Source organism: Panthera onca, chromosome F2 (genome assembly GCF_046562875.1).
Source record: "Panthera onca isolate mPanOnc1 chromosome F2, mPanOnc1 haplotype 2, whole genome shotgun sequence".
Taxonomy (NCBI): domain Eukaryota; kingdom Metazoa; phylum Chordata; class Mammalia; order Carnivora; family Felidae; genus Panthera; species Panthera onca.
Window position 1 is genome coordinate 53719488 of NC_138356.1, and position 26844 is coordinate 53746331.

General features: G+C 32.4%; 1 protein-coding gene across 3 annotated transcripts in view; it reads left to right on the forward strand.

The window, feature by feature from the left end:
• Positions 1–26270, forward strand: part of EMC2 (ER membrane protein complex subunit 2) — a 50992-nt gene extending 24722 nt beyond the window's left edge. Inside the window, exons 6-12 of one of the 3 annotated variants that reach the window (XM_060611159.2) lie at positions 4015–4100; positions 4251–4310; positions 9902–9983; positions 10789–10899; positions 13008–13112; positions 22521–22608; positions 26099–26270. In XM_060611159.2, the coding sequence (XP_060467142.1) occupies positions 4015–4100; positions 4251–4310; positions 9902–9983; positions 10789–10899; positions 13008–13112; positions 22521–22607 (531 nt within the window). In that variant the 3' untranslated portion in view covers position 22608; positions 26099–26270. The other 2 variants (XM_078441560.2, XM_060611158.2) reach the window with 2 other exon arrangements.
• Positions 26271–26844: the final 574 nt, after the last annotated feature.

Sequence of the window (26844 nt, forward strand, 5' to 3'; positions counted from 1 at the left end):
TATAAAAAAGAAATAAATGGAAATTGATAAATATTCAAGACTTGACTTAACTTTTAGTCCAATTAATGCTATTTTAAAACTGTTTTGACATACAATTGATGTAGAATAGACTGGACACATTTAACTAAGGTGTGCAATTTGGTAAGTTTTGACACTTGGATATACCTGTGAAGCCATCACACAATCAAGATTGTGAACAAAACTATCATCTTCAAAAGTTTTTACTCCTTTCCATTTTTGTATTCCTGTAATATAATCTTGAGCTTTCTTGTGGTATAGAAGTTACTTGGAAGCAATTTGATCCTTTTGGGTCTTTGTTAGAGAGGTTCAGAGCAATGTATATAGGGCTAATGATACCTCATTACATCCTTCTGGGCACTCTGTCCATTGCCACAGGAATCATGGCATTTTCTAGTCTGGTTGGTGGGAATAGGCACTATTCCCATCCCTGTGTGAGCTCAAGACACTTCCCCTTAAGCCTTTCTGGTGATTCTTTCCTTGGCTTGGGTAGTGTTTTCACTCACATGCACTGGTCAGTACAAGGCTGAATACTCCAGGAAAACCCTTCAGATTCAAGGGGAATCTAGAGTTCTTATTCTGTTTCTTTTTTCTCTAGTACTATGTCTATAAGCTCTAGCCTTTGATCTTCCTGACACTCAGCTCCTTTTCCTGAACTCACAGTCTACTGAACTCAACCTGTTTTCTCTTCCTGCGCAGGATTCATTCCATGAAACTCCCTCAAGGTAGCAAGCCAGGACAATAAAAATAGGGCTCACCTCATTTGTTTCCAGCCGCTCAGGGATCACTGTGCCTCTTGTCCTGTGCCTTAAAAGTGATTGTTTCATGTATATAGTCTAGTTCTTTGATTGGTTCAGGCAAGAGGGTAAATCTGATCCCTGTTACTCCCATCTTGGCCAGAAATGAAATCCTTGCTTAATGCTCACTTAAAATTATCATGATAAAAAAAGATTGGTTCTTATACCAGCATGTGGTATTATTTTTCTTTTAGGAGAAATAACATGGAAAAGACTGTTGCATAGTATATAACTTAATAATATATCATTGCCTATATGACAGTTGTTGCCACATAGGTATTTCTTTAAGCTGTCATACATAGTTTAATTAGGAAGACTGTCCTTGCCTTAGTTGAAGTGTTACCACTTAAAAGTTTGTTTTTGACTTTATACTATTAGGAAATAAAATGCTATATCTTAGGTTTTACATGATCAATCAATATATTGCTTATATAGTAGAGATTTTTGGGCACTTTTCCCAAATTGGTTAATTAAAGCCTTATATTTAAAACTTTCAGTTACAAAGTTAATACTGAATTCTGTTTGTTTTACATTGTTATAAAATTATGACATTTCACCTACTACAAATACACATAATTCAAGATAATAGTAACAATTATTTAACCTGTAATATTTCAGATTCTTTCAGGAAGTCTAGAAGGTTCTAGAATGGGAATCAGAAATTTCAGATTCTACTCTTAATTCTGTCTCTTCTGATGCATTTAAGTTGTTTAAATCTGTTTTCCATCATTTATAAAAGGTGTGTTTTTTAAAAGGCATTTTAAACATGAATTATCTTTGAAACCTTACAGCAGTGCTTTACAAACTATATTTTGCAGCATGCTGCTGACCTAAAAATATCAGTGTATATTCAACAGTAGAGAGATGGTTCTGCTGTTAAATCACCAAGAAAAAGAATTAAAGTTAGATGGGTGTTTTTAGTGTACGCTTCTTCATGAAACTTACATTGTACACAATGGTATCCATTACAATGTTCATACCATACTTCTTACCATGGAAGTATTCATTGTTATTCATGTTCATACTTAGACCTTTTGTCTGATATGTCACATTTGAATCTAATATTTTCAACAAATTTCATTACATCTTTGTAATATCTCAACTGGTGCAAATCCTATAAAGATTGGACAAGATTTTAGTATCAAATGAAGCAACCTGTTCTGGGCTTTTAAAGATCTCATAGGTAGAATTATATTATGCTTAACATAATGTTAAGCATAGAATAAAGGAGAAAGGAAGGAAGATACTATTTATTCAATACCATTATATACTGTGTACTGTGTTAGTTGCTTTACATTGGTACTTGGAGATTGGGGTATTATGCACATTTGGGAAGGTTAAGTATTTTGCCTTTGGTTAGAAAGCTGGTAAGTGCCAAGAGTTGGTATTTATTTCTTATCTTTTTTATTTTAAAACATGGACTCTGTTCTACCATATTGCCTGAAGAGGAAGTAGTATCATGATAGATGAAAGGAATAAACAGTTAAAATATGCTTCACATGATGTTGGATTGGTGGCATTAGATATGATATATCCAAAAGAAATTTGTTTCTTAGTTGTGTGTTAAGTTATCCATCACCTGTTTTCAGAAGAACTTGGAAGAAGGCTCTCATTTGAAGTCTAATATTCTTCCTCAAGTATTTAAGATTGAGTTACGTTTAGAGCTTTTCTCTTACTTTTCTTTCTGAATTCTTGAGGCCTTTTAAATGGTACATTTATTATAGCACGTTCATTATTGTACATAGTGAAATTATTCCAAAAATATTTGAATACCTGCCATATGGCAGGTATTGTATTAAGCCTTCAGCATGAGCTTAATAATCAAGGATATACATTTTAACACATTTCATTTTTTCTTACCAACATGTTTTTTATCATTGTTGTTACAAATATCACTCATGGTCTTATTTATTGGAAATCTCTTGATTTTCTCTGATTTTTTTTTTTTTACTTTCACTTCTTTTGAGCAAAACCTCCACCTTTTTCACCTATGACAGGTAGCTCTGCTAGTCTAAAGAGGTCCCATTCATTTTACTTCCCTTGTCTGCATTTTTATAGAGTATGTATTGTATAAAACAATAGCAATCATGTTCATAATTCATAAACTTGGCCATAGTTTTGGTTTGTTTTATTGTTTAGCTATCTGCATTGAATTAAATAGAGATGGAAGAGATATAAATTTAATATTTTATATAGTGCCCTCCAGTCCCTGTTAACTCCCCCCTCAGATAGATAGTCTGGATTATACACAATGTTGCTGTCTGATTACACATACTGTTGGTGTCTTCTGTGCTTTTGTTTCTGTGTTCCTTCATCTGTGCTTTGTCCTCCACACAGTTTCCTCTTGCTTTTTTAATGTCTACTTGCTCTTTCTGTTTCAGTACAGGTATCACATCTGCAAACCTCTTTGCTTCCTGCCCTTACACCTCCTCCACTCTGCCACAGCCTGTGTTAGGATATCCTCCATGTTGCCACAACACCCTAGATATCTCTATCATTGTCTGTTTATTTGATGTGTCTTTTTTTCATTGCTCCTGTAATGAATTATCTATTCTTTTTTATCCCCATATTTTCATTATCTTGCACAGTGCCTGTCAAACGATAGATGTTTAGTGCATATTTGATGAATGCATAATTGGCACTGATATTTATTGTTTAAAAAACTTTAACATGCAAGTTTAAAGTTTTGTTTACTATAAAATATTTTTTTCAAGTTCTGTGCTATTCTTTTGAAAGACTTACAGGTAGGTTTTTTCCTTAAAACTGAAAAAAGTTATTGGGAGCTATATTTTATAATGACATTCAAGTGGCCATGGTGAGATTTTTTTTTCTAATCTCCACTATCCCTCTATCTCTTAACATACAAATCTTATGAATGAGACAGGGTAAAGGAGTTTAGGCTGGGTAAAGATTAGGATTCCCTGCTGGCTTGTAATTATCAGAATCTGGATGGTTATTTATTTGAATGAAATGATGCATACATTGTGTACATCAAAAGTAAAGCATATGTGATTGTTAGAGGAATGTTTGAATTCCCCAGTGGGATGTCATGGGGTATGTTTATAAACTCCCAGTAAGCAGTATTTCTACAATGGAATTTCACTGGCATTGAGATAATAATTTGCACAGTCAAATTACCTTCTTTACAAAAACCCAGGGAATCATGAGGGCCTAATCCTTTATTAATGTCAACCCATAGGCTGCAAGAAAGCGTAAGATTGCCATTCGAAAAGCCCAGGGGAAAAATGTGGAGGCCATTCGGGAACTGAATGAGTATCTGGAACAGTGAGTGTCTTACAAGAGGATTGTGTTTTGTTATTCTGATAAATCTTTTTTAATTAAAATGGAATTTGCATTTGATTTTCCTTTTTGCCTCCATGCTGTTCATTTACAGAATATCTACACACTTATTTTCTTTCCCTTTCCTCTCACCAGATTTGTTGGAGACCAAGAAGCCTGGCATGAACTTGCAGAACTTTATATCAATGAACATGAGTAAGTTATAAATTTTGTTAGGAGTGTAGTTTTTATCACTATTATAGAAGTTCAGAGGATGTAGTGGTTTCTGAAGGATTGGTGAGAAGTTATGAGTCATGTGTCATTTTAAATGAACAAAATAAATAAATGAAACCTAACAAATCAACAATTTGTTGGTTGTAATATGTGAATTGCTTTAATTAAGTCATTTGCGTTTTGCTAAGTTATTTTGTTTGAGAAATAAGTTTTTCTTTCAAATACAGATGGATTCTTTGGAATTAGAAAGACCTGCTTTCGCTGAACTAAGGCTATTTTTAGTGATTCAAAATTGTGAATTTTTAGAGTCTAAATTGTTCTTATATACAAAGAGTATTATACACCCTGCTGTTTAAAAATTCTGTCAATTGTATGCATTTATTAGCCTTAGTATTAAGAGAATCAACTCTTCCAGAGTTAGAAGCATTCTGTTGCCTGGGTAAAAGACCAAGAATAATCAAGAATGTTGAATGCTGTAGGAACTTACTTATTGGATATTTAATGTTTTTGTTAGCTTTTTTTATTGATGCAGTGACAGGAGGAAATCCCAGTGTGAGAGGATTAGCCTAGTCTTAGTGCAAGTTTTCTAATATTGCAGCATTAACACCAACCTCTATCTACAGGCAGGATTTTTTTTTTTCTTTTTTCCCTTAGTTCTTCTAAATCTGAAGTATATCACATTGTTTCTTTTCTTCTTTCTGAGAGAATAGCCTCAGATTCTCATGCACATATTTTTACTGTGTATGAATAGTTAACCTCAGTCTCATACTATAAATAATTGAAACAGGAAATAAAATAGAATTAAGGCACCTACCTCTTGCCTTTACCCAGGGCTATGTGTGTGATGTGAAATGGAGAATTAAGGTAGTTATCTGCATGTAAAACTGGAAGCTAAAATAAAAGTAATAGCTGTCATTTAATGAATGTCTATTGTATTCTGGGAACCATTCTTCAGTTCTCTTCTCTCAGCTGTGTTCTAGCTGTCAGATTCTTTTTGTTTCCTTTGGAGAATTATGTCCTGAATTATGTGCATATAGATGTATGTATGATTCTATGATCACATATGTAAAAATACTCAAGATTTTCTTATGTATGTGAGAGTGATACAGTACATTTTGGTTTAAATGGTGATGTTTCCACTTTTCATAGCTTTTTTTCAAAATTTATTTTTATTTTTATTCCCATGTATTTAACATACAGTGCTATATTAATTTCAGGTGTTCCATTTTTCACAGTTTTAAAGTCAATCTTTATAAAGTGTACAGTATATAGTTTAACTTGAAGCTGAATTTTTGGAGTGCAGTACAACAATTAACATTCGTTTTATTTTGTCCTTAAAACAGATGACAGTTATTTCAAATATTTTAGTGTCTTTTGAAGATCTTGAGATTAAAGGCATTTAAAAACATTTCATATTAATCAAGGCATTTTTTTAAAATTAAATATCTAATGAAGAAAGTTTGGAAAATGCAACAAAGAGTAAAGACAGAGACCAAAATCCTAACTGGATCATCCTCTTAACTTATCTACAATTTATATTTGATTTTTTTCCTCTGTACCTTTTGAAACAGAAACCTAAAATAGAATTATCTTTTATAGCTTATTCTTTTTACTTTGTTATGTTTTGACATACATTCCTTATCACAATAAATATTTTAGTAGCTTTCTATTCCATCTTATTAATGTGCTCTAGTATTCTTTACCAGTTTCCTACGGGAATGGAAAGCTTGGTCTTTTGTTTCTGTTTTTTCATTTTTGCTGTAATGCTATGCTAATTATTTTGTTTCCTGGTCTTAATTCTTAGAAGTAAAATTACATGATTATATGCTCATTTTTAGTGGTTTTGGTAAATGTTGTTCACTAGAAATTTACTCTCACATCAGAAACATTAGCATCCCCTTAACACTGGCTGCTATCATTCTTTTTAGTCTTCATAAATTTTGTGAAGTGGAAATTGGTTAAAACTTTTTATGAATTTTTAATAGCTTTTTATACAAATGATGTGAGTGCTCACTTTGGCAACATGTATACTATATATAAATGATATGAACCTTTGTCCTGTCAAAAGTATATCCTTGTTTGATATGTATCTTTTTAACATTGATTTTTTTAACTTACAAAAATTTCATATTTTTATATGTATTTCAATTTTGATTGCTTTCATGTCCTCTAAGAACTACATAAATGTATCACCTCGGTTTTCTGTTTTCTTTCTCAGTGTTACTTTTTTGTATGTATTTCTTATATTTCTGTATTTAGTTCTAAAATAGATCATACTCTATTTTTAACCCATAATTAAGTTTATTATTATTATTATTAGCTTCACCTTGTAATAGCCACATTCAGTTTTTCTTTGAATCTAAAGACTTCATTGAGATAGAGTTGAATATACATATACTTAAGAGAAATGAACTGAAAAATCCCAAGAAATCAAGAAATACAAAGACAGAAAATTATCATTTCCCCTGAGAAGAAATTACATTTTGGTACTTATTCTGTCTTTGTGTTTCTCAGTTTCTTGGGATTTTTCAGTTGTTCAGCCTACCTTTTTATCTTGTATCACGGAACTCTTTCTGGTCTTAAAGCTAGTTATTTACAAAATGACCATTTAGTTTTTTTAATTGAACGCAGAGGGAATATTCAGGTTTAGGGTGAGTGGAAATATGTCCAGATTTTTTGAAACTATATGAAAATCAGAATCTGTTCATTTAATTCATTTAACCTGTTTGCACAAGTTGCTGTGGTAGGTAGGTTTGTTGTTGTTGTTTGTTTATTTTTGGTAGAAGAGGAAACTTCTGTAGAATGTCTCTACAGTTTTGTGGGGATAGTGGCAAAATGTAGCAAATTAGGAGTTGCTAGATATATTTATCATTTTGGCATTCTTTCTGCCTAGGAGTAGTAGTTATAAGCTCTTTTAAGTAGAATAGGTCACAGGCAGCATTGCTACTCTAGATCTAGAGTTTTTACTCCAAATAAATTTCCAAAATAGAATGTTCATATAAGCCTATTCATTGTGTTAGAGAGGTTAAAGAGGATATGGAATTCTGCCATGTGTGTTTTTATATCTTTAAAAAGTTACCTTTATTTAACTTCGCTTCTTATTTATAAATTTGATTTATAAATTTCTGATTATAGTTCCTGTTTAGTGATTGTAGTGGTATATATCACACCAGTTGACCATATTGAGACATTTTACTTGTTCTAAATATAAAAAATTAGTTAAAATGTATATATTAGCACCACCAATACAAATTATAAAGGAAAATATGTATTTTGAACAAAGATACCTGATTTTTTCCCCTTGATTTATAGTCAGAACTAGATGTTATATCAGCAAGAAGCAGTTAGTAATATAAACTAATTATAATTGTGACTATATGTAGGTCCAGCCTTAACTATAAAATTCGGTAACAGATGGAATTATCAGTATCCCATAAGGAAAAATCATAAAGTTGATAAAGCAATGCAGGGATAAATATGACCTAAATAAATGCTTTTGTGAGGAACGGAAGAACTTGGAAAACTTTATTTAGTCATTGACTCTGACATACTATTAGTAGTTATTTTAAATAGATTCAGATCATTTTAATTCTCTAACCATTGAGTTATTGTATGTAATGAATTATCTTTTTTATGCATTTGGAATGAAATTGGCTAGGTACCATTCTTGGGAGAATTGAGGAAATAGTCACTCAAGTTACTTTCCATACGGTTTAATACTCTTGAGTGAACTGCTGCTGTGAAAACTGTATTAGACTGTCTTTTGCTTCTTTCAGCTCTAAGTTTATTTGATTTTATACTTTATCCACCAAATTAGTATGATTTTATACTTTGTAAAACAGGGGGAAGGTACCCTCTTCTTTGTGATACTAAATAATTTTGAGAAAAATACCTTGGCATTCAGTTTTCAGTAGAAACTCCTACCTGCCTATTTTATCTTACTCTGTGATGTATAAGAACCAGAATGAGAGTTGTGCTCAGCCTATTTAAATCTGTAAGAACATTTATTCTTAGCATTAATATGAATTTTTGCATCATCTTGATAAAAGGAACACATTTAGAAGGGAACTGTCTTTTTGGTAAAGTTGAGTGTTTAAGGTAAACTTTCCTCATCTCTCATAGAATGATATTAGATAGGTAGTCATAATACTTTTGTTCTAGATATTATTCAGTTATTTGTTTAGTGATTTATTATATACCTATCACATGTCAATAACCAGTGCTACGTTTTGGATATAAAAATGAAAAGGACTAAACAGCTGTAGGATCCTTGATGATAGTGTGTACACATAAATCTAAAACGCTGTGATATTTAGGTCATCTATAGGGTGCTTTTGGTTTCTGAGGCCCTTTGGGTTTGATTGTTGTACCTGTTTTTATGTTATCATTGACATCTTCATCACTACCATCATTACCATGGTTTTTCATTGTGTGTAGTGCATAGAGACCGTAAGCATAGTGGTTAAGAGTAGGCTGTCTGGAGTGGCACAGCCTAGGTTTCAGTTTGCATCTCTGTGCCTTCTCAACTATAAAATGATAATAATAATTTCCTCCTTCCTAGGGTTTGGGGAGGATTAAATGAGTTAATACATATAACATACCTGGAGAAGTGCATGATACATAAAGAGCATGTAATAAAAGGTAGCTGTTATTAGTCACTTACATATATGTGAAACTGCAGCATGTGTATTTTGAACAGTATATCAGACTTAGTGTAAAGATAGGTAGCTTTGTACATTGGTGACAAATGCCAAAAATAACTGGAGATAGCCTTTTTCTGTTAGGTACTATTACCACCTTTTCACTGGGAATAAATCTTGTAACACCTGTGTTCTTTAGGATTTCCTATAAATGCTGAGGATGCACATCACTTTAAACATATAAAATACATTAAGGGGAATTACAGTCATGTGGTGTAAAACTATTTTTCCAGAACCCTTTGTAGCGGTTCTCTCCTCAGGTTTTTAGCAAGATGCTTGTCCCTTTACCACATGATGAAATAATAGTAGAGTGCATATCAAAACCACTAACTTCATCTATTTTTCATGGGCTTAAAAATATATAACTTCATTATAATTTTGTATTTGACAAACAAGTAATAAAAAGTCTTTGTAATAGAATATATTAGTAAGTATGTATCAATAAGGATTTTTATGAATAGATAGTATTTAATAAAATGTTCCTCATTACATTTTAGCTATTTGAATATTGAATTCAGTGATCAATGGACTTGATGTTATTTTATATGTAGCCCAGTCCAAGGTCGTGAAGTCTGTGTTGTGAATAACGTTTGGATGTCATAATGGTGACCCAGTTTTAAGAAGGTGGTATCTACCGATTGTTCATAAGCTGCTTTAGGATTTAAGCATTTGTTATTTGTATTTATGAATTCAGCATAACAAGTATTTTATTAGTAAAGCTATTTAAATTTTGGGAATAAAATGTCTAACATCACTAAAATTGTTTTAAAGTTGTTTTCAAGCATTGTTTTAAGTTATTTTTAATTATTTTTAAGTTATTTTAGCTACAATGATATTTCTGACTTTTAAAACTGATTACTCCTCATTTTTCAGCTATGCTAAGGCAGCCTTTTGCTTAGAAGAGCTAATGATGACTAATCCACACAACCACTTATACTGTCAGCAGTATGCTGAAGTAAGTGTTTTCAGAAACAACAGTTGTATATGATTTTATTTTTGTGGGTGTTACGTATTATTTTAGAACTATAAATATGTCCTATTTAGTATGAGGCAAGTATATAAATATTTAACACATCCGATGAAAATTAACTGTATGAGTAAAAGTTTTAAATTTTTAACACTGTAATAGGAATATGACTTTAAAAATAAAAGCATTTCAAACAGTGAAAATTTTTTTATTATATACTATTTTATTTCCTAATTATGAACGATGATGTCACAGCTGTCACCATTTAATGGCTTCTGAGACATTTATAACAATTATGATTTTTAACTCCATATTCTAGGAAATTCATATTAAGATCAGTAGTTTTGGAAGTAGCAAGTATTTATCTCACTATTAAGAATAATGGTACACAGTTGAATGCTATGTTGGAAGGATTTTATTATTAAGAAATGTCAAGGTGGCTAGAAAAGGATGACTCGGTGTTTACATGTAGATTTAGAATGCTAGTGATAGAAAATATAAAGTTGTGAGGCATTTGCAAGGCAGTTGAAATAGAAATTATGTTGGCTTTTTTAATGACAGCATTTTGTTTTAAAAACGACTCTGATCTTAATGTTCATAGAATAGGCTTTTCAGGGGAGGTTATGTTTTAAAATTTAGATTAATTTTAACAACTTTAAGATGAATTCTTTTAACATCTTGCATTTGTTTACAGAATATCTGTTTCAGTTACTCATGCCTGTGGTATGATGAAACATGCTGTATTTCAAAGTAGTAAAATAAACAGATTTCAGCACTTTGCAATTTTTAACAGGTTAAATATACTCAAGGTGGACTTGAAAACCTCGAACTTTCACGAAAGTATTTTGCACAGGCATTGAAACTGAACAACAGAAATATGAGAGCTTTGTTTGGGCTTTACATGGTGAGTAGAGGTGCATGTTTAATGTTATTTTCTGAATTCTGTCATTTAAACCCATTAAGTCTATCCCATCCATTCATTTCTGTCTTGTTTTTTGTGTTTTGTTGATAGCATATTTTTTCCCCTCTAGTTAAATATGAGCAATAGGTTGTAAGGCAGTTTTATTTTTGAAAGTTAATATATCCTAGATATTTGACATTTTATTTTAAAAAATCTTTTATCAGAATTTAAGTCTGCCCTTATTAAATAGTAACAGATACAAAACCATATTGTATATATCTTAATTGTTTTGATATTCTTGGGTTTATGTCCATCATTTTTGTTTTTCTTACCTTAAATTTTATGACATATTTTTAAATTATGGAGTAACAGACATTAGAAAATAAAATCTCTATTGTCAAATATAAACTTCTTATATGGTACAGAAGAAGAGCTTGGAAATTGTGGGAGGCATGTAATTAAATATTTCTATGGTTTATGGATGCCAAATGACAAGCTTAGAAAAGTCAATTAACAAGGGCTATGGGAAATAGAGGAAGAATTTGCTGAGCTTTAAAATATACATAAAATGAGCCCCTCTCTCTACAATCAGAAAACTTTTTTTTTTTTTTTTAATAAGCTAGTTCTTTGAAATTTTAATTTATCCTGGTCTTTTCATGGACTTTTGGATGAATGTCTTGTTAAGGCTTAGTGAAAGAGAATTCGTTGCAGAGATAGAGGCAGGAAGAAACATAAATGAAATAATTTTCAGGAAAAGAATGACAAAATATAATTAGAAAACAGTTCAGAGGAATTTCAAGAAATTTTTTTTGGATCTACCAGTGCCAATTGTAGTGGCTTGGACATACAATATAGTAACGGTGACTCTTTTTACCAAATAAATGAAATACTAATAAACATATATATAACAATAGATTATTAATAGCTTACACATAACACTTTATGTGCTAAGCATTTTTTTTGAGCTCTTTTTAAAATTTAAATCATTAAATCTTCACATCACCTTTTTGAGAAGATACTGTTATTACCACCGTTTCACACAAAGTGAAACTAAGATGCAGAGAGATCTAATTAATTTGTGGAAGGATAGTTACAGACCTACTGAGTGATTGAACTGGGATATCAGCTCAAGCAGTGGAGTCCAGAGGCCTTCTTTTAATTGCTCTGTTTGCTGAAATTCATACCAAAAAAGGTGACATGAAAGACATAAAGGTGTAAATATAAGATTTTGGCATATAAATTCCTCATTGATAGAGGAGGTGATAGAGGGAAAGAGCCTATAACACAGGCTAAGTATGAAAGAAAGGCTTAATTTGTTTTTAATAACATGGACAGAGCCTCGTAAGATTAAGACATATTTAAGCATAATATAAAAGATCTTCTCCCAAGAAATGTGTATATAAATACTTAAAAATAAGCATATAATTTTGGGGGTGTACATATTCTTTCATGGATCCTAGATTAGGATGGATCAAATTGCAGTGATTTTAACTGGTGCTGTGGAACATAGTTTGGAAACTCTGGATGTAGTGAAAAGAGAAGTAGATTGGAAATGAGGATCTCTTTCTATTTGTAAGGCTTTCATTAACTTGCTTTGGTCAAGTCACATCACTCCTAAGTTTTTTTCACCTGTTAATGTAGGAAGTTGGACTAAATTATTTTTGAGATTCCTTCTTACACGAGTATTCAATAATTCTATAATTCTGACATAGTATAGCTGAAGTAATACTGTGATAAATAACTAGAAATAATAACTTAATAACAAATAATAATAATGACCAGCAATCTTCCTACAATATTTAAGTGATTTAAGTGATATTCTACAGTACTTAAGTATTTAATTTTACCTTTATGAGTTTTGGTAGACAGCTAATAAAATAAATTAGATATTATGTAAGATATTCATTCTTTTTTTTGTTACCTTATTCTATATTTAAAAATATTTTTTCATTTTTGAAAACTCTATTCCAGTTTACTTTTATTTTTAAACTTGTTTTGGTACAGTTTTAAAAAACTCTTTGTTATCCCAATGCAATTATGACCTTTACATGGTTTTTTGATTATCTTGGCTAGAAGAAAGGAATTTTTTGATGTTTCTTTTTTGTTTTTAGTCGGCAAGTCATATTGCTTCTAATCCAAAAGCAAGTGCAAAAACAAAAAAGGACAACATGAAATATGCTAGTTGGGCAGCTAGTCAAATAAACAGAGCTTATCAGGTCAGTATTGATCATTTTATGTTGTCATTCATTATAGGTCAGTTAATGTATTTCTTACTTGTTTTTGTTTCAGCAGACTACAAAGCCACATGTCTGTCATTGAACTTTTATGCCTTTGGGTCTTAATCAGATGTGTTTTAACTGTAGAATTAACTTGTAGGATCACTTGTTCTTTTTCTTTCTTCAAAAAAAAGTCTTACTGGGGCAACTGGGTGGCTCAGTTGGTTAAGCGTCTGACTCGATCTCAACTCAGGTCTTGATCTCACGTTTGTGAGTTCAAGCCCCACACTGGGCTCTGTGCTGGGCGTGAAGCCTACTTAAAAAAAAAAACAAAAACAATACAGTTCTACAAAAGAAGTCCATTACTATTTTGATCCTATAATTAGCCTTACCATCTGGAAATTTCAGTAGTTTGGATTTGGCAAATAAAAAGTAATTCTAAAAATTCAGGAAAGGTAAACAAATTGCATAATGTATTTCAGAAGCAGATTGGGTATGTGAGTTGAGTGTATTATTAATTAGAGGTATCTCAAGTCATTAAAAGGGAGGAAGAAAAGCCTAAAGGTAAACTAACCAGATTATATAACAAAGGTTTTGTGCTTTGCTTACTTGTCAGAGCTTATCTGAAACTTCTCTTTTTTTAGTTTTCTGAAGCTGTCTCTATGAGATTCTCCAGGAAGGTTCATGGGAAAACATACCTTTTTACATCTTGCATGTTTATAAACTTATCTCTCAGTAGTCTTTATATTTGAAGGATAGTTGGGCTTTTTATACAACCTTTGGCTTACATTACTTAAGTATCTTAAAAATATTGTTTCATTGTGTTTTAGGATAAAATGTTGCTGTCAAGAAGTCTGATACATACTGATTTTCTTTCCCTAAGTGACTTAGATTTTTTGTCTGGATGTCCAAAGGAATTTTTCCTTTATCATTAAAATCCAGTAGTTTTACTACAGTATGTTTTATTGATTATTATTGGGTCAGTTTTCCCAAATGCACAGTAGACCCATTTAGTATGTGGATTTAATCCTCTTAATTTGAGGAGTTGCTTTTAGAATTATAGTGTTAAATAATTTTTCTGTTTAATTACTGAAGTTTTTTTTCCAGGATGTAAGTTTATTGGATTTCCTTTCTCACCACCTTTTTGTATCATTCATTTTCTTTCAAATCCTTTTCTGTCATTTTGGTATTTTCTTTTTTTTTTCTCTGTAATGCTTTTTTATGAAGTTAGTCTGTATTCTTTTTTTTTTTTTTTCTTTCTTTCTTGTTAAATCAGATAGTTTCTATTAGGAGGAGGTTTTTGTGGAGTGAGAATGTCAGAGATAGGATATGATAACTCTCCCAGCTCGTCTTTTTATGGCTTCCTCTTTGTTACAGAGAACGTAAATATGACCTCTGTGTATATGCAGTCTTTCTTAGAACTAGGTCTGATTGAGAAAGATTTTCTGGCTTCAGCCCTTGAGCCCTGTAGATCTTGAATTTTGAGTTGTTGCTCTTAGCTTTAAATGTTGCATTTTGTTGTTAGGTTTCTTCCTTTCATTCATTCTTTCTGGGATTTGTTGCCTGTAGGCATCACTACCTTCCTCATCACCCCCACCCTTCCCCTTTATCTGAACCTTCTCTCCCTCTTACCCCTATTGTTTCTGCCCTGTTCAATTCAGTTTTAGTTTCTGGTGATTATCCTTCAGTGTGAGGTTTTTTCCCTCCTAGAAGAGGATGTTTGCTGGGTATTTCAGAGATTTTGAGGTTGTAGACTGTTAGACTTGTTTAATGTCACATTTGCATGCAGCTTTTAAGACCTGTCTTTGATTTGGAGCCTTTGAGACTGCCCTAGTTTTGTAGGCCATTTGCAGATTCAGCCAATTCATACTTTTTTTATTTGTGTGGCTTGTAGAATAGTAGTAAGTTGTCCATACATATCATACATACATACCATGCTCCTACCATACAGCTTTTGATCTTTTGTAGGTCTTGTCACTGTTGATAATAAAACCATATTATAGGGGTTTTTTTTTTTGAAGATTGCCTGTAATGTAGTTGTTTTGAAGGGATTCTCTTTGGGCTTGTTTCCTATTATTTTGGTTTTGGTGCTGTTTTTTTTTGTTTTGTTTATATTCCTGGTTGGAGAAGATTGGGGAGATTAAAAAATTCAGTGCCCCCATGATCACATTATTTAAAGTTACTTTTGTGTACTTTTATTATATATAATAGAGGTTATTAGTTCTGTTGGCATATTGTAGGTCAGAATATTTAAAAATACTAGCTAGACTGTGCTTCTTCAAATGCAGTTAGTTTGAGATAGCACATCATAATGGGTTCCACACATAGTAGTAGGCCTTGAGTGTGTGTGTGTGTGTGTGTGTGTGTGTATTTAAAGATAAGACTTTGATAATATAAAACTGGTGGCATGCAAACTACATCCTTGTTTTTAAGATATTTTTGAGAAACAACTAGCTGCTCAGAGTGCTTTTTTTTTTTGACATGGCATGATTATATTTTTAAAACCAATTTTTATTATAACATACATAGAAAAAAAAACCCAAGTCATAAATGTACATTTCAACAAATTATACAAGGTAAATGTATCCAGGTCAAGAAATGGAAACATTTCTTGTTTCCCAGGGCACCCAGAGCCCTCATAGTATATCCTCTTCACTTGATCTTAGCCAAAAGGCCGAGAAGCGATAATCATAGTATATCCTCTTAATTTCTGCTCCTATCAACCTCAGGAGTGTTGATTTATAATCCCATTGTTTTGGCTTGTTTTTGAACTTTCTGGAATCATATAGTACATAATCATTTTTGTCTAGCCTATTTCACTATTATGTTTATGACATTATCCCTCTTTATGTCTGTAGTGCATTCATTTTCATTGTATTGTTTATTGTATGCACATGTTACAATTTAGTTAGCTATTGATAGGCATTTAGGTTATTTTCTGTTTAGGGCTATTATGAATAATATTGCACTGAATATTCCTGCACAGTCTTTTGGTATACATGTACTTCTGGTGGGTATATACCTCTGAGTGGAAATACTGAGTCATAAGTTGTTTTCCAAATTAGTTGTTTATAGTCCCACCAGCAGTGTTTGGCAGTTCTTAGAGTTCCACATCTTGCCAATACTTGGTGCTGTCAGCTTTTATAATTATAGCCATTCTGGTATATGTATAGTCATATCTCATGGTTTCATTTTGCATCTCCCTGATGACCAGTAAGATTGAACACTTTTTCATATGTTTATTGGCTATTTGGATATCCTCTTTCATGAAGTCTAGCTTTTTCATTGATTTATGACTTTTTATTTTGTTTTTTTGAAACAGTTTTCTTATTATGAGCTTTTTGTTTGTTGTATGTGTAGCAAATTTCTTCAATTCTTTACTCGCTATCTCAAATGATTTTGATGAATAAAAGTTCTGAAGTTAAATATGTTTATTTTCTTTTGTGGTTTGTGCTTTTTGTGTTTTGTTTAAGAAATCAGTTGCTACTCATAGTCATAAAGATAATTTTGTGTGTCTTTAGAGGTTTTTTTCTTCTACATTTTGTATTTAGATCCACAGTCCATTTTGAGTTGATCTCTATGTATGATGTGAAATAAGGGTATATTTCCTCTCGTGTAGATATCCAGAGAGTTTCTTTCCATCTCTGTATTTGGTCATGAGTCCCATTCTGTGGATGCTGGTACCATGTAGGAGTTAAGAGAAGAACACAGGGGCGCCTGGGTGGCTCAGTCGGTTGAGCGGCCGACTTCGGCTCAGGTCATGATCTCGCGGTCCGTGAGTTCGAGCCCCGCGTCAGGCTCTGTGCTGACAGCTTGGAGCCTGGAGCCTGTTTCAGATTCTGTGTTTCCCTCTCTCTCTGACCCTCCCCCGTTCATGCTCTGTCTCTCTCTCTCTCAAAAAATAAATAAACGTTAAAAAAAAATTAAAAAAAAAAAAAAAGAAGAACACAAATGCTAGATCCATATTGTTGTTTTCAAAGTTTGGCGTTGACATTTGTTATTTATGTGGCTTTGGATAAGTTGTATACTATCACTGGGCTTAGCTTTTTGTCTGCAAAATGGACACAATTGAAGTTTTCTGAGGATTAAAGGAGTTAATAAATAGTATTCACCAAGTCACACTAATCCTCATTACGTTGTATTTACTAATCACATCCTCCAAGTTTTCTTTATGATGCCTGCTGTATTCATTGCAATTATAACAACAACAATAATAGCTACAAGAGCAAATATTTACAGACAATTTGTTACAAGCTAGGTACTTTGCCTGTTCTACAAATGAAGAAGTTAAAGCATGGAAAGATTAAATAACTTTCCCGAGGTGACATAGCTTATTAATGACAGCTGTTTTGTATGTATACTCCTCTATAAAGAAATGTCAGGTATAAGTGTATCTGAAGGTATAAATACAGTTTTACACTGTCTTCTTAATTATTTTCTCATGTGAATAGTTGATAGCTTACCCTCACTTGTGTCTCTTTTCAGTTCAGTTCAGAGCTTTAGCTCTAAATAGTAACTATGTTCAGACTTGTATTTTGTTTTGTTTTTTTTTTTTTTTTCTTTCTTCCTGTCTCTTCAGTAATACAAGACCAGACAAGCATGCTTTTCTCTGCCTTATGAGATGCATCACTGGACATGAATCTATCATTTCAGTATTTTAAGCCATTGTTCATAGAAACAAACCCTGTTCTTTAGTAATATTTACTCTTCCTGCCATTCTTTTTTTTTTTCTTTTTTAATTTTGCCTCACTAATTCCATTCTATTTATAGACTTATAAAGTCTCAGTGTTCTTTGGAAAGAGCTCTAAGAGTGTCACTGGTACTCTTCAGTATTTGAGTTTTGTATCAGAAACTCCACAGTCCCCAGAGATATTTTACAGATCTTTACTGAAGACATGATTTGCCTTCTCTTGACTCTGTAGGAAAGGATAGAAAAAAGAACTTTTGCCAGTTTCTATCATTTTAGATACTACTGCAGGAAAGATAACAAATTTCTCAGTTCCTCATGTCAGATTTCTGTATAGCAACTTCCAATACTCCTCAACTAGGAATCATTCCCATCATGCAAAATTTATTTGCCTGTAGATACTAGTAACAGGTTTTAAATAAAATCTCTTGGTGGTTTTAAAGCTTGCATATTTTTTGCTTTTTCTGCAGAGGTTCTGGGTTCTTTCTGTGAATCAGATTCTGTAAATATTTGTATCCATTACCTTTTGCTAACTTAGTGATTTGACTAACTTATTTGCTTATGATTCTATAGGTAGGCTGTTTAGCTTGGGTTCAGTTGAGTAATACTGCTTGTCTCGACTGGGCTTATTTATATTTCTGTGCTGTGCTAGTGGTTGATGGCCTCACTTAAATTTATCTGACTGTTGGCTTGCTGTCTGTCAGCTGGAAGTGCTAGGCCTCGTGTTTCTCATTTGGCAGACTAACTTGGACTTGTTCGTGTGGTCGTCTCAGGGTTTCATGAGGAGCAAACAGCCAGACTGCAGTGTGCAAGGGTTTTTTGAGTCTCTATTTATGTCATATATTGCTAATTTTCCATTGCAATGCAAGTCACATGCTCAACCCAGATCCAGGGGATGTAATACTTCACCTGTTAATGGGAAGATAACTATGTGGTCATTTGGCATTTTATTACACGGTTGTATAAGCCCATAGTCCCCGCCTTCTGTTTTCATTTATTTTGTCTTTTTCTTTTTATCTGATTTATTAAGGTATGACTTATACACAGTAATGTGTGCACATTTCAAATGTACGGTTGAGTTTAGACAAATGTATATTCCCTTCCCACCAGCACCCCATTCAAGATTTCCATTACCCGAGAAAGTCCCTTCTGCCACTTTGCAGTCAGCCCACTTGACACTGCAGACAAGCACTGATTTGATTTTTATCACTATAAATTGGTTTTGCCTGTACTAGAACTTTATATAAATGAGATCATAGGTTACATACTCTTTTGTGCCTGGCTTGTTTCACTCAGTATAAGGTTTCTGAGATTTATCCATCCAGTGTTCCAATTTATTTATCCTATTACTTTGTCCACCCATATTATTTTCCACAAATTATGTAAAGGTAAAGTTTAGCCCAATTTATCCCAGTTGTCATAGTGGATAAATTATTGACCTTTGAATTTGATAAATCAGTTTTTGTGATTTGAATGTGCTTTCTGGTGAGTTATCTTTAAGATCATAGGGAATTATGAAAACAGAGTTTATTTAAGCAAAATCTAACGGTATGAAAACAAAAAGGCAGAATTTGTGATTAATGTGGAAAGTATAACTTTCAGAGATTGACATTTTAGTAATTAGATAAATCTCTGGGATCTAATTGAGAATTTTATGACTCATGTCTCGGCATATAAACAAGTATAGAGTATATAATAAATACTCCTTATTGTAATGTTTTTCTAGGCATTTATAAATTAGAGAAAATGAGATTTTAAGAACTGCTTTTCCTTCTTTCTTTCTACTTAATAATGAAACAGAATATGGCTACTACTTACTCTTCAATTAGGTAATTGGTTTAGCATGTTCAGTACAGGCAGGCAAGTTTGATTAATGCTCATGAAAAACTTTAATGTGAACCTACTCACAATAATTTTCCAGATAAATGCTTCTTTGGTACACTGTTAAATTTGTCTGTGCTAGCAATCCATATGTTATTTATGATTGCAGAGGTGATTCTGTTACTATCCTTTTGGGAAATGGAAAATTAAATCATGATTTGAGGGAAAAATAGGATTCCGGCTTAATCAGTTAAATTGCCATATAATTCTGGAATAGACAAAATAATTGCATGTCAGGCAAAATTTGAAGTGATAGATTTATATTTCCAACTTTCTTTTTATTTGTTCTGACACAAATAAGTTTGGTTTATTCTAAATTGCACTGGTTGTCAGTAGTATTGACACACAATCTTTAGGTGATTTTTAAAATTAGCTAATTTAAAAAATCACAAATTTATATTTACTCTTATTATGTTTGAGTACAAGTCAAGAAAAGTTCTGTATTTTAAAATACTGGTCATGACTTCAGCTCTACAGAAATTTTTCATTTCTATTTTGCTAATTAACAAATTGGAGTGAATGTTACTACGTGGTATCCTATTTTTCTCCAACCCATCAAAGCTTTTTCTTAGAATGAGGCCTTCAAGTATCTGATTAGGGCCATTCCTGTTTACTTTGGATAGGCAGTAGTAAAATAAAAGGCTTTCTGTTCTTGGTAAGTCCTTGCGAAAGTGAATTTATCAACTAGATTATAGGAGTAATGACACACCCAACATCCTTTAGTCACCATGGGAAATTATGAAAAGGCAGAGTTTTAAATGTTGTGTTGCTGTTACCATATTTTGTAATTATGAGTTGTATATTTAACATCTGAATTCCTTAAATTAGTAATGTCATATGAAAGGTAAAGTAATCTTGATTCTTATGAGGAGCTTTTCTTTTTCCCTGGCATTTCTTCTAGAAATCCCCTTTATTTACTCTATCAAATCAAGATTCAACCACAGAAACTAATGGTTTAGGAAGTAGGAGAATCATAATGTTAACCTGCAGCCAGTGAGGTCAGAAGCAGGTTACCAATTTCTGAACTCTATTGCTTCTGTGATTTTACCTGTACTCGATCACTTAATCTTTCTTAACAGGACATGAGAAGTTTGCCAAATTAAGTTAATTACAAAAGAGAAGGAGCACATCATAAATCAAGTATTAAGTGCTTAAGACAGCATTGGTATTTTTAGGGAAGATCAGTCATTTGAAAATGTATTGAGTGCTTGAATGTTAATTTGAAAATATTATATTTTGCTAATAGCAGAGGTCAATCAATACTTTAACCAGAGGGAATGGGTAATATAGATATAATAAACCTTCCCTTACCCCATAAGGAACACTTCTGTAGTAAATCTGTAGTAGTCAGTCAAACTGATAAATGATGAGAATTGTCAGTGTAGTTAGAAAACTCATTTTGAAATCAGCATGGGGTATTCAGCAGTGTTTCCCTCACTGATGATGTGCACTATATTGAATTTAATATGCCATGAATTTGCTTTTAAGTGTGCAAAGATACTATTTTTAATGGATTGTGTTTTGTTTTCATTATGAAATCCAATGGTTTTATAAAGTAAATTACAACTTCACAAACTAGAAATGCATATTTTAAAACATGTTTGCATCATTTTAATATGTAGCATAGAGTTTTGACAGCTCTTTGCTGCTGAAACATACCATCTAATCAACTAATAATTCCAAATTTTTTTTAAAGATTGTGACTTATTTTAAATAATTTTAGAGATATCTTGCAACTTTAAAATATTTAATAGAAATTACTTTACATTTACATTTTACTTTTGTTGAAATTGTAAATATCTGTTTAGAGGGCTGACAAGTAGAAATGGTTCACATTTTTTACTTATAAATTATGCTTTTTATTTCATAAAAGTTTTCTTGTCTGAAAAGGTTAGTTTTGTATGTTTTTATAGGTTATCACACTACATAAACACTTAAATCAGTCAATTCTGCAGTGAATTCTTAATACACTTCAACTAAAGATGAAACTTAATGAAAATGTCTGTAAAGTCTAAATTTTGAGGAAATTGGACTTCACAAATTGATGAAAGAAATTAAAGACAACACAGGCAAATGGAAGGATATTCCATACTCATGGATTAGAGAACAAGTGTTGTTAAAATGTGCATACTGCCCAAAGCAATCTGCAGACTTGATGCAATCCCTATCAAAATACCAAAAGCATTTTTCACAGAACTAGAACAAATAATCCTAAATTTGTATGGAAGCACAAAAGACCCTGAATAGCTATCTTGAATAACAAAGCTAGAGGTGTCCCAATTCCAGATTTCAAGTTATACTACAGAGCTATAATAATCAAAACAATATGGTACTGGCACAAAAATAGAGACATAGATCAGTGGAACAGGATGAAAAGCCCAGAAACAAACCCACGATTATATGATGAATTTATCTTCAATGAAAGAGGCAAGAATATGCAGTGGATAAAGGGTAATCCCTTCAACAAAGGTGCTAGGAAAACTGGACAGCTACATGTAAAAGAATGAAATTGGACCATTTTCTTACACCATACACAAAAATAAACTCAATGCATTAAAGACCTAAATGTGAGACCTGAAATCATAAAAATCCTAGAAGGGAGCATAGGCAGTAATTTCTCTGACATTGGCCATAGCAACATTTTTCTCGATCTGTCTCCTGAGGTAAGGGAAATAAAAGCAAAAAATAAAACCCCAATTTTGTTTTATTGGAGAAAAGATATTTGATTTCACGCTAGTGATAAAATAGATAACGTTAACTCTCATTAGCAAAGTGAAGGTAAGATTGTGATTTTGAACCTGCCATGAAATTGAGCCTAATTGCATTTTTTTAAAAATTAGTTTGCAGGTCGAAGTAAGAAGGAAACCAAATACTCTCTTAAGGCAGTCGAAGACATGTTGGAAACGCTGCAGATCACTCAGTCTTAAGGTTTCAAACTCTTTCACATTACATTTCACAACTGCACAATTGAACTTACTGGCCTGTGACTTATTTACTAAATGCCTAGTGCTATTTATATACTGATTTTTTGTTAAGAGGGCAATTGTAAAGAATGTTTATATAAACCTAAAAATGCCTTTTATTGCTAAGCAGGAAGATGGAGAAAGTCCATGGAAGAGAGATTTAACAAGATTTATATTGATTGTACATCATTCTCTTCATATCACACATAATATAACTGCTTTTAAGCCACAATCTGATGTAGAAATCTCACAAATAAATTATGATGATTTATTAAACTTGCATATGAAGATTCTAGATTCTTTTTGTTAAAGTCAGATAGAGAATATGTTGTTTTAGAACTCAGTTTCTAGTTAAATTCTTTTTATTTGTGATAAGAAATACATAGCATTCACAGCTGACAAGGAAAATGCTCGCACGTTATTTTGATTCTCTTTCTAGTGTCAAGTTGGATTTTGCTGTGCATTCCGGTGGGCTTGTTTTATGTGCTATGTTATTCTGATAAATATTGCTTAAAATATGTCATTCTCCAAAGTTCACTCATATCTTTTGTAAAATTTTTGTTTTATATGTCATTCTCCAAAGTTCAGTCATATCTCTTTGTAAAATTTTTGTTTTACCATAGGACATAATTGAGATTTTTACATATAAAAAGCTTTAAGGTTCATGTATACTATAATACTCAAATTTAACCTTTATGAAAGTTACATTTATTGAACTTTCAAGTATAAATTGCATAAAAGAATATTAAGAGATCATAGAGAATAGGGATTAAAAGGGTTTCAGTGGCAGGAAAAGAAAATCTAAAGTGTCTAAGAAAATCTTAACGGTCTTCAGGAGAAAAATTTCTATTTCTGATATTTCTTTACCTTCTTAGTAATAATTAGAATTTTTTTTCCTTTTTCTCCTTTCATGATAAACAATCATATGCTTCAACAATATTTTGCATGTTTCAATAGAATAGAAAGAACTTTGAGAGTTAAACACTATTCAGACACCTGTTTTTAAAATAGGCAATTGGTCATTCAAGGCATGTATTATTAGTAGTAGCTTGCATTTTACATATATGCATTACATTTTGTATGTATCATATACATGTATAATTACATATATAAATATAAATACATAGTTTACCAATTGTATACAGAAGCTCTTCCATACTTGTCATTGTTAGGTTTAGGCAAATGGGGTTCATGGAGGAATTGACAACTTGGAAGTCTTTAGGAAGAAAATTATTGTCAACATCAGTTTTTTAAATTTTTTGAAAATTCTGTTAGTAAATTATTCTCCATATCTGGTCTAATTCTTTTATTTTGCAGTCTTTTTCATTTTATTCTTTCATAAGAAGTGAGCACATGTGAAATAACTCTCCTCATATAAAGGCAATTCTTATCAACTAATCTTTGTTATCACAAGATACAGTGTTTTTTGCCCATAAATTTAGTAACTGCATTTTCAACATAATCAGCCATTTAAGATGTGTTTCCTGTAAAGAAAGTAGTGCCCATATATTATTCCATTACCTTTCTTTCTCTCCTGCTAGTCACTAGAGTAGTATTTACTTTAGCAATTATACTTGTGTAAGTTAGTGCCTTTTATAACTGTCAGCCTAAGTTTCACTTTATTTTTCTAATTTTAATACCTTCTTGTCAAGAATTTTTTATGAAATACATTATTGATGTGTAATAATTTATAAACCTCAGTTTAAATGTACAGATAATCCCATCGTGGCAGATGTTTGCCAACTGCTTTTACTGCCACCTTTTCCTTGTTAACAGTATCTTACATTGTTCAGGTAGGAGCAGAGATCCCTGTTCTTCTAGGAGATAAGGACCTTAACCTTATGAATGATCTAAAACAGAAGTGGTTTCATTTCTTATGGGCTGTGATATGCCAAGGAAGAATTTTTTTGCAGTGAAGGAAATATTCGGTATTTCTAGTGTCCAGTTTGGTAGCCACTTGCTGTACGTGGCTATTGAGCACTTGAAATATGGCCAGTAGAACTCAGAAATTGAATTTTTAATTTAAATTAAATTTAAATAATTGCATGTGACTCATGGCCATCAGAGTAGTGGAAGTGTAGATATCTAAAGTGTGAGCATGTGACCTATTTAAGGCTAAGAAAATGGACAGAAGCCTGTTGAGAAGGGCTTCCTTTCAAATTAACAAGTCAAAGCTTTGTGAAGTAAGGCTTTTCGCCTCTTTCTCTTCCTTCAGGACATGAGTGTCAACAACATGGTTGGAGATAAAACAGCCATCTTACAACCATGAAACAATAAATAGGAGTATGAAAGCTACCTTTCAAAGATGGTTTTGTAGAAAGATTAGGGAGAGCCTGGGTCCCTGATGGCATATTGAACACCTGAACCAACATGAACACTTGCCAACCTCTACACTTACTACATGAGAAAAATAAACTCTGTTTAGATGTTGTTTGGATTTTCTGTTACTTTTGCCATGCATATTTCTGACTACTATATCCATCATTCAGCTTTTTTTTTTTTTTTTTTAATATGAAAAACTCTTATTTTAGACATGCTGGGAATGGTGTTTCATAATGTAATGATTTAAAGTAGAGAAGCATATATAACAAAAGAAGTAATATTTTGTTGCAGTTCAGCACACACTGTTTAAGCCAACTTTATAGGATAGTATTGACTTGGGAGCAGAGGAGGATGTAGAAAAGATAGAATTGGAAGACTAATGTTCAGTATGCTGGGAGCATATAATTTTTATTGGTAAATATTTCAAAGAATCTTTTTTTTTCCAGTGCCACATTTATTCTCAAATAACTTCATTTTACTTCATTTCATAGAACTGTAGGATTTTAGAAGGGACTTGAAAGATGATTTAGTTATACTCCATTTTAAGGTGAGGAATTGAGCGAGGTTCTGAGAAATTAAGCCCTTCTGTGACAGAGCAGGACTAGGACGTTAGGAGTTCCCAAGTCAGTGTTCTTTCTAGTGTACTCATATGCCTTTTCTGTGAAATGTTCTTCCTATTTTAGAGTAACAAAATTAAAAGATAGATATAGCCAAGAAACATTGCTTATTAACAGAGCAGGTATTAGAATTCAGATTTTCTGACTTGTAAAACAATTTTTTTAGAGGAATAATAGTCATAATTTCTTTTTTTAAGTCATAATTTCATTTTGAATTAAATTGAACTTAAAACTCAATTGACCATTTAAGCCGTTACTTCATGTAACATTGTGAGAAGTATTTAAGACTATTTAGAACTATTTCAAGCCTTTTACTTTGAACCTCTGATGTATCCTATCTCCCTTCGCACTCTTGACAAAGCAACCTTTTGTTGCAGACTGAATTGTGTCCCCCCAGTACTCCTATGTTGAAGTCCTAACCCTAACCCCCAGTACCTCCGAATGTGATTTTATTTGGAGAGAGCCAGTTAGGTCATAATGAGTGGGCCGTAATCCAGTATTGATTGATATCTTTAGAAGAGGAGGTTAGGACACAGACACACAGAGGAAGGACCGTGGGAAGACAAAGAGAAGATGCCCATCTACAAGCCAAGGAGTGATTCCACAGAAGAAACCAACTCTCCTGACACCTTGATCTTGGACTTCTGGCCTTTAGAACTATGATAAAATAAATTTCTGTTGTTTAAGACATCAGTTCTCTGTGTACTTTGTTAAGGCACCCCTAGCAAACTAATAGAGCTTTCTTACTATTTCACAGAGAAAAAGAGAAGTCACTGGATAAAAATATACCCTGTATCAGACATTCTTGTACCCATCTTCACCTCTTTTTCTCTTACAGTAGAAGTAGACCTACCCTTTTCTGAACTATTTCCCACCACTGTCTCCCTCATTTTTAATACTTTAGCCTTACCTCAGTTTCATGAATTGCCATATTCCCTTCTACCATAGAGCATCCTACCTTCCCCAAAACGTCACATCATCTCTTTTATTCACACTTGTCCTTAAGTTGTTTCTTTTCTTTATTATCTCTTCTCTTTCATTTCAACTAGATTCTTCCTGTTAACACTCAAATATGCCCATTTCGTTACTTTTTAAAATATCTCCCCTCCTTTTCACAGTCCTCCTCTAGCTACAAAACCCATTTCTGTTTTTGTTTTTGTTTTTTTACAGCCAGATTCCTTCAGTTTTCTAAACTTGTATCTGTCCCCCTGCCACCCCATTCTTTAAATTGCTCCAGTCTGACATTGCCCACCCCCCACCAT